Source organism: Rhamphochromis longiceps, linkage group LG3 (genome assembly GCF_057381845.1).
Source record: "Rhamphochromis longiceps isolate RC_006_pf linkage group LG3, R_longiceps_female_GT1.1, whole genome shotgun sequence".
Lineage (NCBI taxonomy): Eukaryota > Metazoa > Chordata > Actinopteri > Cichliformes > Cichlidae > Rhamphochromis > Rhamphochromis longiceps.
This window is the reverse complement of record NC_140559.1, coordinates 43,790,958-43,806,739: the sequence shown is the minus strand read 5'-3', so window position 1 is coordinate 43,806,739 and position 15,782 is coordinate 43,790,958. Positions and strand designations below refer to the sequence as shown.

Below are 15,782 nucleotides of genomic sequence, written 5' to 3'. Positions count from 1 at the left end.
CGACAATCAGCTGGACTTCAGCCAGAAGATATCTTACACACACAACACGGGAGAGAGAGAACCTCACTAAATATATAAACGTGTCACAAATAATTATATCATGTCCCCCAACCACCACTGAAGATTATGTTTAAGATGCACATGACTTTGGCCACTGCTTAAAACTAAGTGTGAAAAACATTTATTTCATCTGCTTCATAAACCAGCAGCCCACAACAAAGGCTTAATAAGACAAACAAACCAAAACATGCTCCAGGACCGTCAGGGAAGTTCCTAATTTAATTTACTTTCACTATCACTTTCTTACAAGAAAACACTCCTCCGACCTTTGAGTTAGCAGTTGCTCAGTTCGCCACTGCGCCCAACCTCTTTAGGCTGTATCCAGAGCGTCCGGCAGAAAGATCGACGTTGGCGGCATTCACGTGTCCGGAGGTAACACAGCTTCGTTCAGTCAGTGATGTGTGTTGCACTTGGTCGGATATGCAATGGTGTGAGTTCACTGGTAACGACTCTTATGATCGCACTTTTTGTTATTGTTGGAAACACTGGAGAGTTCACTCTCTCCGTCTGACACACACACACACACACACACACACACACACACACACACACACACACACACACACACACACACACACACACACACACACACACACACACACACCACTAAAGTGCACATTCTGGTTTGTTTATCATTTCGCAGACTGATGGCCTCAAATATGACAACGAAACAGGAGAAGTGTTATGATCCGAATGACCCAACACTTAAGTTTGTTGATAGAGAGGATGATTTGGATTGTAAGTAACACTTGGGCACTTTTCAAACTGGTGTCCGTGACGTTAAATTATATTTTAGAAATAATAAAATAAAATCATTTTAAGCCTTTGTATTACTATTGACATTGTGCAATGTAAAAATAAAACGGACATTAGCGTTTATTCCTGCATAACACATTTTCTTTTAAATGGTGTGTTTGCTTGTTCTCAGTCTTGTGTGAAGGCTTCAAATCTCTCAGAGCTCAGATGTCCTGTGGTCACGCTGTGACCCCGACCTCTCTCACCAACTGGTGTCGCAGGTTGTTGGAGCAGGTAGGCCACTGAAGGTTGGCTTTGTTAAAATAAATACATTTAAAAAAAAACTGCATAAATAAAAATATACCTAAATAAATAAGAAACAGAAGTAATCAGGCATCGTGGCAGTATCCTGATTTTGGGATAAATCAGATAATAAATGAATAATTTGGGCCTTAATTATAGAAGTTAATGGTTTTAATGCTACCACCCACAACTATTTTAAGCACACGTTTGTGATAAACACACATGTGAATAAATGCAAAAAACATATTAAATCACTTAAATAAAGAGATCCAAAGCGCACTTAAATAAATACCATTTTACTGGAATGATTATTGTCATATAGGTGAGAAAGAGAGCGAGAAAGACTAACTGAAGTCAACAGAGGGAGTGGTGCACTTAACTTATCTCGATAGAAACCACCTCTGCTTTCAAGGAACAAATAAAATGGGACAGAAATGTTCAGCTCTGATTTCTGTCTGCGTTGTTGTCGCTTGTAGCATTTATGTAATGTAACTCTTGCTTTAGTTAAGTGAAAGTTTCATAAACGGGAGTTTCTCAATATGTAACGCAAATGCTGCAGACGCATGACTCATCAGTGTGTACACAACATTTCAGTATATAATCATCTGAGATGATTTAGATAAAGAAATGTTTGGTCACTGCTGAACAGCTGCTCTTCCACACTTATTGTTTTCAAAGAACAGTTTAGTAAGCAGAACAGGACTATGATCTACATCTTTTGGTCATTTCAATCCTCCACCCATGCTCCATACATTTTTAATATGTACATATACTGATTAACACTGATGTGCTGTTGAATCAGCAACTGTGATACACAGCAAAAAATTACACATCCGAGAGCCTCATGGGCACGTTCTGGGTTTGAACCTGTGCTTTGCTACACAACATTACATCCACAATTTCAACAGCAATATGAAAGTTTTTTTGAGAAATCTCTTTACTCTTTTGCATGTCACAAGTTTTTGGGAAAAGCTACTTAAAACTAGACGATGAATGTCAGGTAAAAAGAAATGTCCTGGCAGTTTTCTGTTTTTATACAGACGTTCACAGACTTTCCTGTTTATATTACTATTACAACATTTGTGTTCATTAGAACAGGACGGATGGATGACCACAGCCCTCTTAGCACAGGGCTGATAGGACTTTTCTCTCATATATTAAAAAATGAAATTCACAGATTAAAACATTAAAATAAACATATATTAAAACAGAGTGTTATAACATAGGTGTTTCACAGACAGGTGGTCAAAATGCAAAAACAAGTTTCTAATATTCTAAATGAATCAAATGTTTGGCCTCAAAGAATACGTCTGTGTCTGTATTATGTCCAGTATTACAGTGCTACACCAGGCTCTGACACCAAAGAACACTTCATCTGCATTTGTGACACATCAGCGGTATCTGTCAGAACGTTATTTAAAGTGCTGGGTTGGGACAAACTTACAGATAAAACTGCATTTACTGTATTTGTTTTGCCTGCTCTTGCTTTTCAAAAACAATGAGGAGCAAAGTACAATTAGTAGTGCTTGTCTTGATGAAGATTTAATCTGTTTAAACTGTAAACAGCAGCTAATTCAATTCAATTCAATTCAATTTTATTTATATAGCGCCAAATCACAACATAAGTCGCCTCAAGGCGCTTCATAAGTGAATAAGGACCTGTATCCACAACTCCTCAACAGTAACAACACTTAAAGTGCAGTACCTGTAATACTGCAGGTATTACAGGCATGCTCTAATAATTCTAATAGAATACTATCATCAGCAATATCGAATGCTGCACTAAGGTCTAGCAGGAAGAGAACAGAGATGAGTTCACTGTCAGAGGCCATAAGAAGATAATTTGTAACCTTCACTAAAGCTGTTTCTGTGCTGTGATGAGCTCTGAAACCTGACTGAAACTCTTCAAATAAACCATTCCTCTGCAGATGATCTGTTAGCTGTTTGACAACTACTACTATTTTTTAGCTAAGACAGCTGGGCCAAGAGATGACTTTTTAAGTAACGGTTTAACTACTGCCAGCTTTACATAGCCGATTATTAGAGACAGGTCGACCATTTTTAAGATTGAAGCATTAATGGTAGGACTTTTAGGTGTCTTGTAGGAATGGGGTCTAAAAGACACATTGATGGTTTGGAGGAAATAATTACTGAAGTTAACTCAGAAATATTAATTGGAGAAAAAGACTAAATATATATCAATTGTTACTAAAAGTAGCTGTAGATAATGTTACATCTGCAACATTATTATGAGTATTTTTTTCTCTATTTGTTCAAATCTGTGAAGAAGTTCATGAAGTCACTACTAGTTAGTGTTAAAGGGATGGTTGGCTCAACAGAGCTCTGACTTGTTTTAGCCTGGCTACAGTGCTGATGAGAAACCTAGGGTTGTTCTCAATATGAATAGTGAGATGTTCTAGCTAGCAGAGTAATTTTTTGATAAAGCAGGCATTTCTCCAGGCAAAATGGGGATCTTCTTGATTTGTGATATGCCATTTCCGCTCGATATGCTTTGAGGTGCGTGTTTTAGAGTTACCGGTATACCAGGGAATCAGGTCCTTCTGATTTGATACTCTCTTTTTCACAGGAGCTACAGTATCCAGTCATATGTAGTGAAGAGGTAAAATTATTAACAAGACAATCAACCTCTGTTGGAGTAGCATTCATGTAGCTGCACTGCTCTGAGAAGCAGAAAGATGAAAGTCTTTTTTTTTGCTGTTGTTATTAACTTTTAAACTAAAAATAAAACGAATAAAGCTACAATAGAACAGCACAGAAAAGCCCTTTATTATCATTGTACATGTACAACAAAATTATAGGTGCTCCACACCAACCGTGCAGTTATAAAATATAATTAGCAAGACAACAGGAAAAAATAACAAACAGGAGAATTATATGCAAACTAGAGGAATGTATACAAAAAAGAGAACGGCACACATTGAAAAACAAAGTGTAAAGACTTGGTCTTTGTTTAACACTTTACAAAGTTTAATACTGAGCAAACTGAGGTGGAAAATGACTTGAAAACAAATTAAAATTGAATGGATTTGTATACCCTTCCATTGAAATCCAGCAAGAAATAACAGAGTATTACACAGCATTCAGTTGTAATATGAGCAGTTTATTATTAAAGTAACACACGTTCCTTGAAAAACTAAAACAAATCATAACATGAAACTCACCTCGTTTCTGTGGAGAGGTTGAACAGGGTTTTTCTTCATGTTCTCAGACCAGCTGGATCATCACCAGCTTGCATCTTCATACATCTTTCCTTCAGTGAAGTCTTTACCTTTGTTGCCATTCATCTGTGTTGGAAAACCAAAGTGTTGGTTCTAGCTTATGAGTCACTGTTGATCTCAAATAATCTCTAAGCAGCTGAATGTTAAAGAAAGACACACATATTTCTCCTTATCATAGGCTAAAAGCTTGATATAGACACAATGACTTGCATGTCAGCAGCATCCCCATAAGGCATATAAAGCCCTGCAACAAAAGTTAAAGCGAAGACATAGTTACATGGATAATGTATCTGCAAATATTAACTCAACATTTCTATGTGCTACAACATGGACATAATGGCACAATGATAAATCTGGTTTGTTTACAAAATGAGTCTAATAAATAATTTCTCGTTTACTATTTCAATAAAGGGTGAAAGCAGGTTTGTGTGTGGTGGGTCTGGTTGTAGTGCTGAGTGGACTTTTGCAGAGGTTTGTAAAATGGCTCTTCTGGACCCTCAAGAAACTAAGTATTTCCGAAGAACATTGACATTCAACGTCGCCAGGCAGACACTTGTTACCAGATTTGTAAGTATCTAATTAACATATTATATTGATTATAAAAATTTTGTTATGTATTAAATGTTGCCACTCTTTTGTCTCCATGTAGTGTCCTGTATGCAGATCCACTGTGGTGAGAGAGAATGGATCAGATTTGAATGTCCTCTGTAAAGTGTGCACAGCAGTAAAAGGACGACCGTTTGAATTCTGCTGGCAGTGTTTGAGGGAGTGGAAGGGTGCACGGCCTCGGACAGACCGCTGTGAAAACGATGGCTGCTGTAACGAATCACTAAAAACACTAAAAGAATGCCCAGATATCAGCTTTGATTCAGTTGAGGAAGTCCACGGGTGTCCCTCTGTCCGTGCCTGTCCCACCTGTGGGTTCCTGGTAGAGCACAGCAAGAGGCGCTGTAAATTTGTTGTTTGTCCTCGATGTAAGGTGAAATTCTGTTTTGTATGCCTGAAGAGCTATACTAAATGTATTAAAACCAGTGACTACTTTGGAGCATGCTTCAGTCGTGTAGCTCCCAGACAGACATCGATACCTGTATGGCAGAAGAAATAATGAAAAAGACGCAAAGCTCAAGTGTGTGAGAGTGCCTTTCTGTAGTAATATACCATGTTGTTTCTTTTAATTATCTTTTGATAATTCTCTGTTCTGTTGGAACAGTTATCAGATATAATCAGTGTTGATTTTTCTTGATGAGAAATTTGCTACCACATGTGATCTTTACGGCTGCATTATGTCTGAATCATAACGACAATGAACCTGAAAAATGTTATTCAGTCATAAATTTGAAGTAAAGTTAATCATACATTCTGTGTGTACTCATCTTTTTCCTCAACATTTAGTTATTTTATGTTGTCTGCTGCTTCTTTAGCATTAGCTTCAGGATATTTAGCACTTATACTACTCAGGTCAGACTTTTCTTTCTTGTTTTGACTGCTTAGGTTTTTTTTGTAAAATGTTTAAATAAATCAATGTTTAGTTTCTTGAAACCTTGTTACGCTAAATCAAAGTAGAAAAAAATGTTTTTGTATTTTCACCTTCAGCCACCAGATGGCACTGTTCACTCTGTACATGAGGCGTGTTAATTAGAGCACTCACAGGTGCGCCCAGTTAGACACAAATAATTTTTAATACCATGCAGCCTGCATAGTAAGTGAACTATTGAGATAGGATTTTGGCAGGTAATCAACAGCTACTGCCTAATACACATCAAAAGATTTATATAAATGTTACCATAGAATACATTTGTTATTTTTCTGCCTGCAAAATGCCTCTATAATAAACATACAGTGTTATTTATTGCTCACAGTAAGTAATACTGCATTTCATAAAAAGAACATCATGCCAACAGTTAAACGTGGTGGTAGCAGTGTAATGGTCTGGACTGCTTTGGTGCTTCAGGATGACCTGCTGCTGATGAATCCATGAATTCTGCTCTCTACGAGAAAATCCTAAATGAGAATGTCCAACCATCAGTTCATCCCATCCCATGAAGCTCACTTGTGTTATGCATCAGGACAATGAACTGACAGCAGCAGGTCCACCTCTGAGTAGATAAAAAAAAATTAAGGTTTTGGAGTGTCCGAGTCAAAGTCTGGACTTAAATCAGATTGAGTTGCTCTAAGATGCATGACCCTAAACAGGATGCTAATGCTTGTAAACCCTGCAATGTAGCCAAAATTCCTCCACAGTGATGTAAAAGACTCACAAACGCTTGATTGCAGTTTTTGATGCAGTCCAGTTATCATGTTTATGGGGAATGAATTACTTTTTTTTGCAGGGTATATTTAGCTAAGCAAAGCAAGGCTACTCAACAAGAACCCAAGAATAAATATACAGAGCTACAAATGAGCACAATGGGTTAAATTCAACAATCATTGCATTTATTTTTAAACAAGATGAAAGCAGAGCATTTATGAGAATCAGCTGGAAAGTCAAGATAACTAAATATTAACCAATGATTTCATCACTTTTTTTTTTAGGAACATTGATATTCATGGGGCTGCTGCGTAACCGTACATTTGTTGTCAGCTTTTGGTATTTCAACTACTAGTAAGTTACACAGGCTAGCAACGAAACAAAAAGAGAAATAAAAAAAAGAAATGTTATTATGCCCTATTTGTGCATCATTTACAACTTGTGATAATAAATTAGTGCTGAAGTCTATATAGGTATGATAAAAGTCTTAAAATCTAAAGGAGGATACAAAAGTGTAGAAGAGAACCAAAGATCAAAGATGATACAGTCCCAGCTAGCAAAGATGATGCATTGCGTCCTTTGGTGTATCACATTCCAGTCCTGAGGTGAATCTTTTGGGTGGAGTTAAGTTCATCGATGATGATATCTGTCAGCCTCCGTGGACCTTCGCCACCATCTGCACCACAGACGAGGGTTTGATCCCATACTCTGACAGAGATGCAGAGTCATCGTCCAGCGGCTTTCCTGAGACAATCAGCCGGAATTCAGCCATAAGATATCCTACACACACACAGGAGAGCGAGAACCTCACTAAATATTTAAACATGTCTCAAATAATTATATCATGTCTCTGAACACCACTGAAGGTTGTTATTTTTAAGTTGCACTCAGACAGCACATGGCTGTGGCCACTGCTCAACTAAAACTAAACGTAGTGTGAAAAACATTTATTTCACCCGCTTTATAAACCAAAGTGTGCTCTCACAGTTTGTGCGACGAAAACACAATAACAGTGAGCTATCCAGTTGAATGTGTGTTTGAAGTTGTGTCGTATTATTGTGCTTCGTGATTTTTGCACGACACAAAAACCTCACATAACAACAAAACAAACTGAAACTGACACGGAACATAACGAACACCAAACTGAACCGAAAGAGTTTTGACAATAAACACTTGATACAGTTTAAAAAAGATATAAGATTCTTGAAATAAATGAGGACATTTGAATGAGTCTGTGTCATTTGTGTCACTTGATTTTCATTAGATTGCAACACGATCGCTCGACACATAGCTTCACTACTATTTCTTCTCTTTATAGTTTCTCTTTTGATATGTTTTGAGTTTTTGGGCTTACCTTTCTTTGGAAACAGTTGCGCTGCTTTCATCTTCAAGTCTTTCACGGTCTTCTGCTGCTTTTTGGAGTGATTTAATTTGATAACCCCCAACTCACCTGCAGGTGAGCGGACGGACAAGCTGTACTTGCACATTGTGTTTGTCTGGTGTGTGAGTCTGAAGAGCTCCTTCGGTTTCTGTTAAAGTCAGGTGAGTTCAGAGTGTATTAGTCACTGAGATGGGCTGTCTCTAAATAGTTGTTCACCTCATAACAAACGCTTTATCAGACAAACATACGAAAAGATCTCTTAGGAATCCAAATGTTAGCTAAGTTCTATATCTAATTTAGTTTCGCTATCATTTTCTTAGAGTTAAAAGAAATCACTTTCTTTCTTTATGATTAATTTTAACGTGATGTTGGGTTCACTTTGTTGGTTTGATAGTTTGTCGTCATTGTTGTTTATTCATAGGCCTGCTGTCTGTTCACCTTTTAATGTTTTATTAATAGCTTGCACATTAAACTGTATATAATAAACAAATCCGGCCACACGTTTGTGTTGACGTCACTCAGAGTCAGCTGTTACTAGGCTCATCGCGGCGCCACACGTCTGTTGACTGCACCGTGCGTGTCCCGCAGCAGGATCGACGATGGCCTTATTCACCTACCTGGCCGGTCTCCCGCACAGGTAACACTCAGCGTATTCACTCACTCATGCGCGTGTTACTTTTGGTTACATGTTCAATACTCTGATTTCACTGGTAACGACTTTTTGTCATGGTTAGAAAGTGCGGACCGGAGAGTTCGCTCTTTACTTCGATCATTTAGAGTCTGACGGTCTGACGTCACAGTGATCCTAAAACATAAAGCCTGTGATTAAAAACATAGTACTGAAAGTTCAGAACTTACTGTTACCAGGGCTGGAGTGGTAATTTGGCACACAGGGAATTTCACAGGCAGGGCGATGGATCAGTTCAAGGGCCCCCGAAGAGTGAGCAGCCTATTCGTTCATTTTCATTATCGACACTGTGTCGTCCAATAAAATATCTTTACGCAACCGGGACCTCCCCTACCTTCCCTGCGCGCTCCGGCGCTCGAGTTTAGTGTGGAAAAAAGTTCTGAAAAGATGGAGCTGAGAAACTGAAACCGAAAAATAAAAAAGAACTAAAAATAGATGCACAAAATATGTCAAAAGAACAGAGATATTATCTGCAGGGGTGCTGTTGAGGAGGGAGAAATTAAAGAGCTGGAGAGACGTCATTAAGATCCAAGGATCTTACTACAAGCCGAAGTGTGGCTTTAAATTATGATATGCGACATTTCAGTGTAATTGAGAAATAACCCAGCAACAACCAATCTGATTAAAACCTGCTTCAATATCTCAATGCCTTTTTTTGTAGTTTTTTTGGCCCATTCCCACTCCGAAATCACACACACACACACACACACACACACACACACACACACACACACACACACACACACACACACACAGCTCAAACTCGGAGGGGGGGGGGGGGGGGTTGTCTCTTTGAAGTGACACTGTGCTCTGTTACTGTTTCGCAGACTGATGGCCTCAAATACTTTAACAAAACAGGAGAAGTGTTACAACCCTCTCGACCTGACATTTAAATTTGTCGATAGAGAGGATGATTTGGACTGTAAGTATTACTTGGGTGCAGCAATAATGAGAATAATTACAATAATAACGGTGAAAATCATTTTAACCAACGTCACAAAACATTTATTCTTGAATTTGTGTGTGATTGTTCTCAGTTTTGTGTGAAGACTTCAAATCTCTCAGAGCTCAGATGTCCTGTGGTCACGCTGTGACCCCGACCTCTCTCATCAACTGGTGTCGCAGGTTGTTGGAGCAGGTAGGCCACTAAAGGTTGACTTTGTTAAAATAGATAAAATAAAGTCAGCATAAATAACAGTGTACCTAAATAAATAAAAGCAGAAGGCATCGGGCGTGGTACCAGGTTTCTGATTTTGGGATAAATTAGATATTAAATTAATCTTGATAATATTTTTAATCCTACCACAACATACAAGCACACACATGTGTAAGTGATGAAAATAATACCTGATCTATTATCACATCTTGTTTTAAACATAATACACAGCAAGCGCTCTTTACTTGGTCTGCAGACACATCACTCAACAGTGTGTACACAACATTTTAGGGCCTATAATCACCTCGTGTTCAATCAGCACCTGTGAAGCACTTCAAGAAATCACACATCTAAGAGACTGATAAACCGTGCTCTTCTAAACAACCTTACAGCCACTTTTGTTTCCTTATTCTTTTGCATCTCACAAGTCTTTGGAAACAAAAGTACCAAAAACTAGATGAGCACCTAATGAATGCTGTAAAAGCCTGTATCAAAAATATTAACCTGAAACCTGTTATTTTTATCATATACTTTAGATTTCAGTGCAATGACTTACACCTTGTCCAGCTGTGACATTTTCAGTGTTTTATCAAACCACTGCATATCTAGCAATGCAGGTATTAGCTACAAGAAAAATTTTGCTAATGATAAATATAATTTCTTTTATTAGCTAATAAGTTAATGAATTACAGAGCAAGTCTTACCCACAATATGGTATTTATTGATTAATGTGAGTTTAACTGAAACAACAAAAATCCAGCTCATCAAATTGTTTTGTGTTTTGTTTCCAACATGTGAGTCTAATAATCCTTTTACGTCTCATTATTTCAATAAAGGGTGACAGCAGGTTTGTGTGTGGTGCGTTTGGTTGCAGTGCTGAGTGGACTTTGGCAGAGGTTTGTAAAATGGCTCTTCTGGACCCTCAAGAAACCGAGTACTTCAGAAAAACCCTGGAATTCAACGCTGCCAGGCAGATGCTTATCACCCGATTTGTAAGTGTCTCATTAACATATTATATTTACTGTAAATTTGTTATTATTGTTAAATGTCATTCTCTTGTAGTGTCCTGGATGCGGATCCGCTGTGACGAGAGAGAATGGATCAGATTTGAATGTCCTCTGTAAAGTGTGCACATCAGTAAAAGGACAGACCTTTGAATTCTGCTGGCAGTGTTTGAAGGAGTGGAAAGGTGCACGGCCTCGGAAAGACCGCTGTGGAAATCGTGGCTGCTGCAACCAGTCACTAAAGACGCTAAAAGAATGCCCAGATATCATCTTTGATTCAGTGAAGGGTGTCCATGGGTGTCCCTCTGTCCGTGCCTGTCCCACCTGTGGGTTGCTGTTGGAGCACAGCAAGAGGAATTGTAAATCTCTTGTTTGTCCTCGTTGCAAGGTGAAGTTCTGCTTTGTGTGCCTGAAGATCTTCACCGAATGCACCACAACAAGTGGCATTTCTGCACCTTGCTCTAGTGGTGTAGCTCCCAGACAGACATCGATACCTGTATGGCAGAAGAAATAATAGTAACAACACAAGGCCATCAAACTTCACTTTGTTTTGGTGTGAAAGTGCCTTGGAGTTGATGCACTTTAAACTATATCATAATTATATTAAAAAAAATAACTTTTTGCTCCCACATTTACCTAGCAACTGCCAGAAACCAGTCAACAATTCCCAGAATTTCACTCTGACTGGAGATTGCCAGGTCACTGAACTTATACTAGGTCTGCATGGTTAAGCTACTTCCAGTATCCACTTGTCAACCAGTCAGGAAATAAACATGTTTCATAGAAACCTGTGGTTGGCATTTATCTGTAATAATATATCATGTAATATAATGCTAAAGAAATGTTGTAGTTTGTTGATGAGAAATTTCCTACCAGATGTGTATTATGCCTGATTTGTAAAATCTCAAAAATACATTTTAAATGTGAAGTTAAACACACATTCTTTCTTTTTGCAAAACCTTGTTGGGTTAAAACAAAAGTTAAGATGTAAAACATGCAGCTCATTTAAATAAATTGTCAAAATGTTGTCATTTATCATGTTGTGCTGGGTAGGTGATACCAGTTTTTGTTTTAATTAAAGAAATAATCTCTTTGGGTTTTTAAAAAACATTATTTACAGTTTCAGTTTGATTCCAGTATTTGAATTATTTTATGGAGATTAAATGATTTTTAAACATTTTTTATTCACTTACATATAATTTCCAGTTGGTGGAAATTGGGCGAAAAGTCCTTAAATGTCTCAAATACAAATCACTGTACATGACGGGCCTTTATCATGAGTATCAGGCTTTTATGTATCATTTTACATAATATACATGACAGTCTGACTCTGACTCTCTGACAGTCTGAAGAAATAGGTTACAAAGCAAATCAGAATTTTACTTCTTGCGTAACTTGCAACTAACTAATCTAAAAGTGCAATCCAGTCCATGACAAGTACAGTGGTATATGTTTGTTTTTATTTACATCACAAAAGCACAAATGATAAAAATCAGTACATGATTTACTTTCTTGAGGTTGTTCTGTGTGCCTTTACATTTTCTCATTTCTTGGTGGTTATCATGTGACTAATAATATTGCCACATGATTGATTTATTATTTATAATCTTTGGCTCTGAGCACAGAAGCCCATGAGGTGGAGCATTTAATTTCCCCGGTGTGTGCACCCTTACATTTGTTATTGGTGTCCCACACAATTTATCAACAAAAAAAAAAAAAGAGAAAAAAGAAAAAGTGAACTAATGAATTGTTTACACCCTGAGAAACAGCTCGAAAAACTGTACAGGTTTAACAGCAAACAAAAGCATTTTTGTCCTTGGTCTGTGTTAAACGGTTGGAGCTCGACGATGGAGCTCAGTCAGCCTCCGTGAACCTTGGTCACCATCTGCACAACAGAGTTGGGCTTGATTTTACAGTCTGACAACGACGCAGAGTCGTCGTCCAGTGGGTTTCCTTCAACGACCAGACGGATTTCACCCAAATATTTCTCTACACATGGAACACAAGGAAAACAGAAAGTTACTCCGCAAGCCTTAGAATAAATAAACAGGCTACATGTCTCCGCATTAAAGGTTTTAACGCGGGCATTAAAATACTGGACTTATTTAAATGCCTCTGTTAAAGCCGCATCGCAGAGAACAGCAGTTCAGTTAGTAACACTTTCACTGTCTGTGCTTCCGGACAGTCTCCAGGTTGTGGACCAGCTTCGTCAGTTTCACGTTTATAATGTTTCAACAACTGATAACTGAACTGATCGTAATTCTAAAAATAATTTTAAACATACAAATCATATTTTAAGATATTTGAATATTAAAAAATAGGCAGCATGATTTAAATGTATTGTTTTGTTGTGTAACAGATTGCTACAGTGTTTATTTTTATTTTTTCAAATCTTGTTTTAGGTTCGCCTACCTGTGGGAAACGCTTTGAGCGCTTCCTTCCTCAGCTGGCCCACCGTCGGTTGTTGGACGGGCAGCTGTTTGGAGTACAGGCGGACTGTTTTCATCCCGCCTGAAGGCGAGACAACAGCGACATCATATCGACACATCGTGTGGGGGAAGCTGCGAGCTCCTTTCACTGTCTCCGTCTGAATGTTATGCGCAGTTACGCTAAATTTTTATACAGCGGACCCGGAAACATGCGTCTGAAATGGTTTGTTTCGCTTTAAGAAGGAAACAATAATGTAACCATGCCATTTATTTATTTGTTTATTTATGAGAATAAAATAATGTGGATGTTATTGACACTTAATCCAACTAAATCGGCCTACAACTAATCGATTACAGTGTGAGGGAGTAACAGAAATATAAGAGTGAAAGTTGTTGTTGTATTTGAATTGGACTCATATCGAGTTGACCGACTCTTTGGAATCACTGCACAGGTTAATTCAATATTATCTCCTGTGAATCACAGTGACTTTAATCTAAAACACTGCATATGGTCTCCTTATGATTTACAAAGCAAACCTAAACCAAGAGCTTAGCGTTAGTCTTTAAATGAGTCTGCGGGTCACGTGTGGATATGAGTTACACAAGTAAACTGTTCTTTATCTTGTTCGTGTTAAACCATTTTATTAAAAAACAGTCTGTAAATCTGCTTTTTCTATCATAATCACAATATTGTTTCAGAATTATAAAACGGTAATTGCGCAGATGTTGCAGTTGCGCAGTTCTGCCGATAGTAGTGAAGCTATCAGATAAGTAATGGAGTGTCGGTGTGTCAGGGGAGTCTGGCGTTTCACCTTCACCGTGTGGTCAGCAGTTTTTCTGCCAATCGATCAGACATTCGCTTTGAAACAGCGGGCTTAGTGTCGGTTACAGGATTTTATTTATCCATATATCACGTCTGCACATCCTTTAATGTTGTATCTGTCGCTGCGTTTGGTAGCCTATAATAATCTTATTTCTAGGCATTTGAAGATATGATACTCCACTGCTTTAGTAAATATACTCCAGCCCACACAAGTCTTCTCAGTTCACCGCTGTTCACGTTATTTCAACAACCGCTACTCGAGTCTCGCTGTGATAATGTCCACATCGTAAGTGGATCAGTCACAGCTCTGCTGCTCAGGTAAAGCACGATGTGGTCTAATAACTACATTGTTGATGTGCATATTAGATCGGACTGCCTGGTTATTGTTTTAATATTTTGGAGGATTGAGGTTTTCTAACGGTAGGAAACTGCGCACCAGCTTTTCATTCTTACATATGAATGTAACTGAACAAAATTTTTAAATTTTTAATTTATTATTGTTTAATCTTTCTTTTTGTCCCTGGTCATGCTGTTACCCATGTGTTTCTCATTAAGGTTGGACAGGCCAGGGCACACCTAAAACCCATTTACAGTCATGCATGTCAGTGGACTCTGGAAGGAAGCCAGATTTTTGAGTAGCATAGGGAGAACATACAAACTCCAGACTGGTGGATTAAAACCACGGATCTCTATATATGAGGCATCGTACTAACATTCTTGCAATGCAGTTCTGAAACATGCAAATAAATATTCAGTTTCATTAGATGATACGTTAAGAAATGATACAGAATTCTGCTGGAATTATCTGAGGGAAGCATCCACGACCTCAGAAAGACCTCTTTGCTGCAGTCAGTCTCTAAAAGTACTGCCTTTGAGTCTGTGAGTCCATGTCCCTCCATCCATGCCTTACTCACCTGTGGCTTAGTGTTGGGACACAGCCAGACACATTGCAAATCTCTCTGTTTGTCCTCAATGTAAGGTGAAGTTTTGTTTTGTGTGCCTGAAGACTGAATGCGTGACAACAAGTCAAATATCTGCACAATGCTCCAGTGTGTGGGCCGCCAAACAGACCTCTATACCTGTTAGGCAGAAGAAATGATGGAAAAAGACAACAGCCTGCTGGAGCTTTGTTTTCTTTGCGTGTAACGTAATTTCCCATACTGTGTTTCATGTCCTTCTCTGGTTATAACATGAGGTCAGATTTGGCATATGTAATCATTATTGGCTTTGTTGGTGAGATATTTTGCTGTCACATGTGATTTTTTTGCCTATACTGCTTTTAGTTTAAGTCACAAGGACCATAACAAGTCTGAAACTTTTCATTTATTCATAAATCTGAAATATGGTTGAACCTGCATATACTTTATGTATGCATTCCTTCATTTCAGTTTAATTTCAGTTTAATGAGATACTATATTTTACTTAGTTTCAGTTATTTAAAGCCATAATTAAAGCCTTGTTTTTCCAGCATGAATAGGTTGCGGATAAAATTCCCCACAGATCCACCTTTATCCTAAATGCTGGTTAAGTGGCACAAAGAGGAACATTTGCTGCATTGTTTTCAGCAGAAGGGTATTACAGAAAATATGCAATAAGATTTAAATATGCAACCGAAGATGACGCGTAAACCAGAAAATTAAAATAACTTTCAAACATATAAATAATGCTCATCATAATGCCTGCTAGCTCAGTTTCGAGTTGAATCACTTTATCAGG

General features: G+C 38.0%; 2 protein-coding genes and 2 long non-coding RNA genes across 4 annotated transcripts; 2 read left to right on the top strand and 2 right to left on the bottom strand.

Moving 5' to 3' along the window:
• The first annotated feature begins 707 nt into the window (after nucleotides 1-707).
• On the top strand, nucleotides 708-5,442 carry LOC146674951 (E3 ubiquitin-protein ligase DDB_G0292642-like). The gene is made up of 4 exons (XM_085402440.1): nucleotides 708-798; nucleotides 989-1,089; nucleotides 4,749-4,904; nucleotides 4,987-5,442. Exons 1-4 carry the CDS (start codon nucleotides 708-710, stop codon nucleotides 5,440-5,442), a joined length of 804 nt encoding a protein of 267 aa, XP_085258566.1.
• A 1,330-nt stretch (nucleotides 5,443-6,772) lies between these two features.
• Nucleotides 6,773-8,913, bottom strand: LOC146674950 (uncharacterized). The gene is made up of 3 exons (XR_014910634.1): nucleotides 8,825-8,913; nucleotides 7,940-8,114; nucleotides 6,773-7,365 (listed from the first exon to the last, which is right to left on the bottom strand). It is a non-coding gene; the product is annotated as an uncharacterized LOC146674950 (long non-coding RNA).
• Nucleotides 8,552-11,719, top strand: LOC146674949 (uncharacterized). The gene is made up of 5 exons (XM_085402442.1): nucleotides 8,552-8,603; nucleotides 9,482-9,576; nucleotides 9,692-9,792; nucleotides 10,647-10,802; nucleotides 10,873-11,719. Exons 1-5 carry the CDS (start codon nucleotides 8,566-8,568, stop codon nucleotides 11,326-11,328), a joined length of 846 nt encoding a protein of 281 aa, XP_085258568.1. The 5' UTR covers nucleotides 8,552-8,565; the 3' UTR covers nucleotides 11,329-11,719.
• A 436-nt stretch (nucleotides 11,720-12,155) lies between these two features.
• Nucleotides 12,156-13,813, bottom strand: LOC146674948 (uncharacterized). The gene is made up of 2 exons (XR_014910633.1): nucleotides 13,227-13,813; nucleotides 12,156-12,803 (listed from the first exon to the last, which is right to left on the bottom strand). It is a non-coding gene; the product is annotated as an uncharacterized LOC146674948 (long non-coding RNA).
• Nucleotides 13,814-15,782: the final 1,969 nt, after the last annotated feature.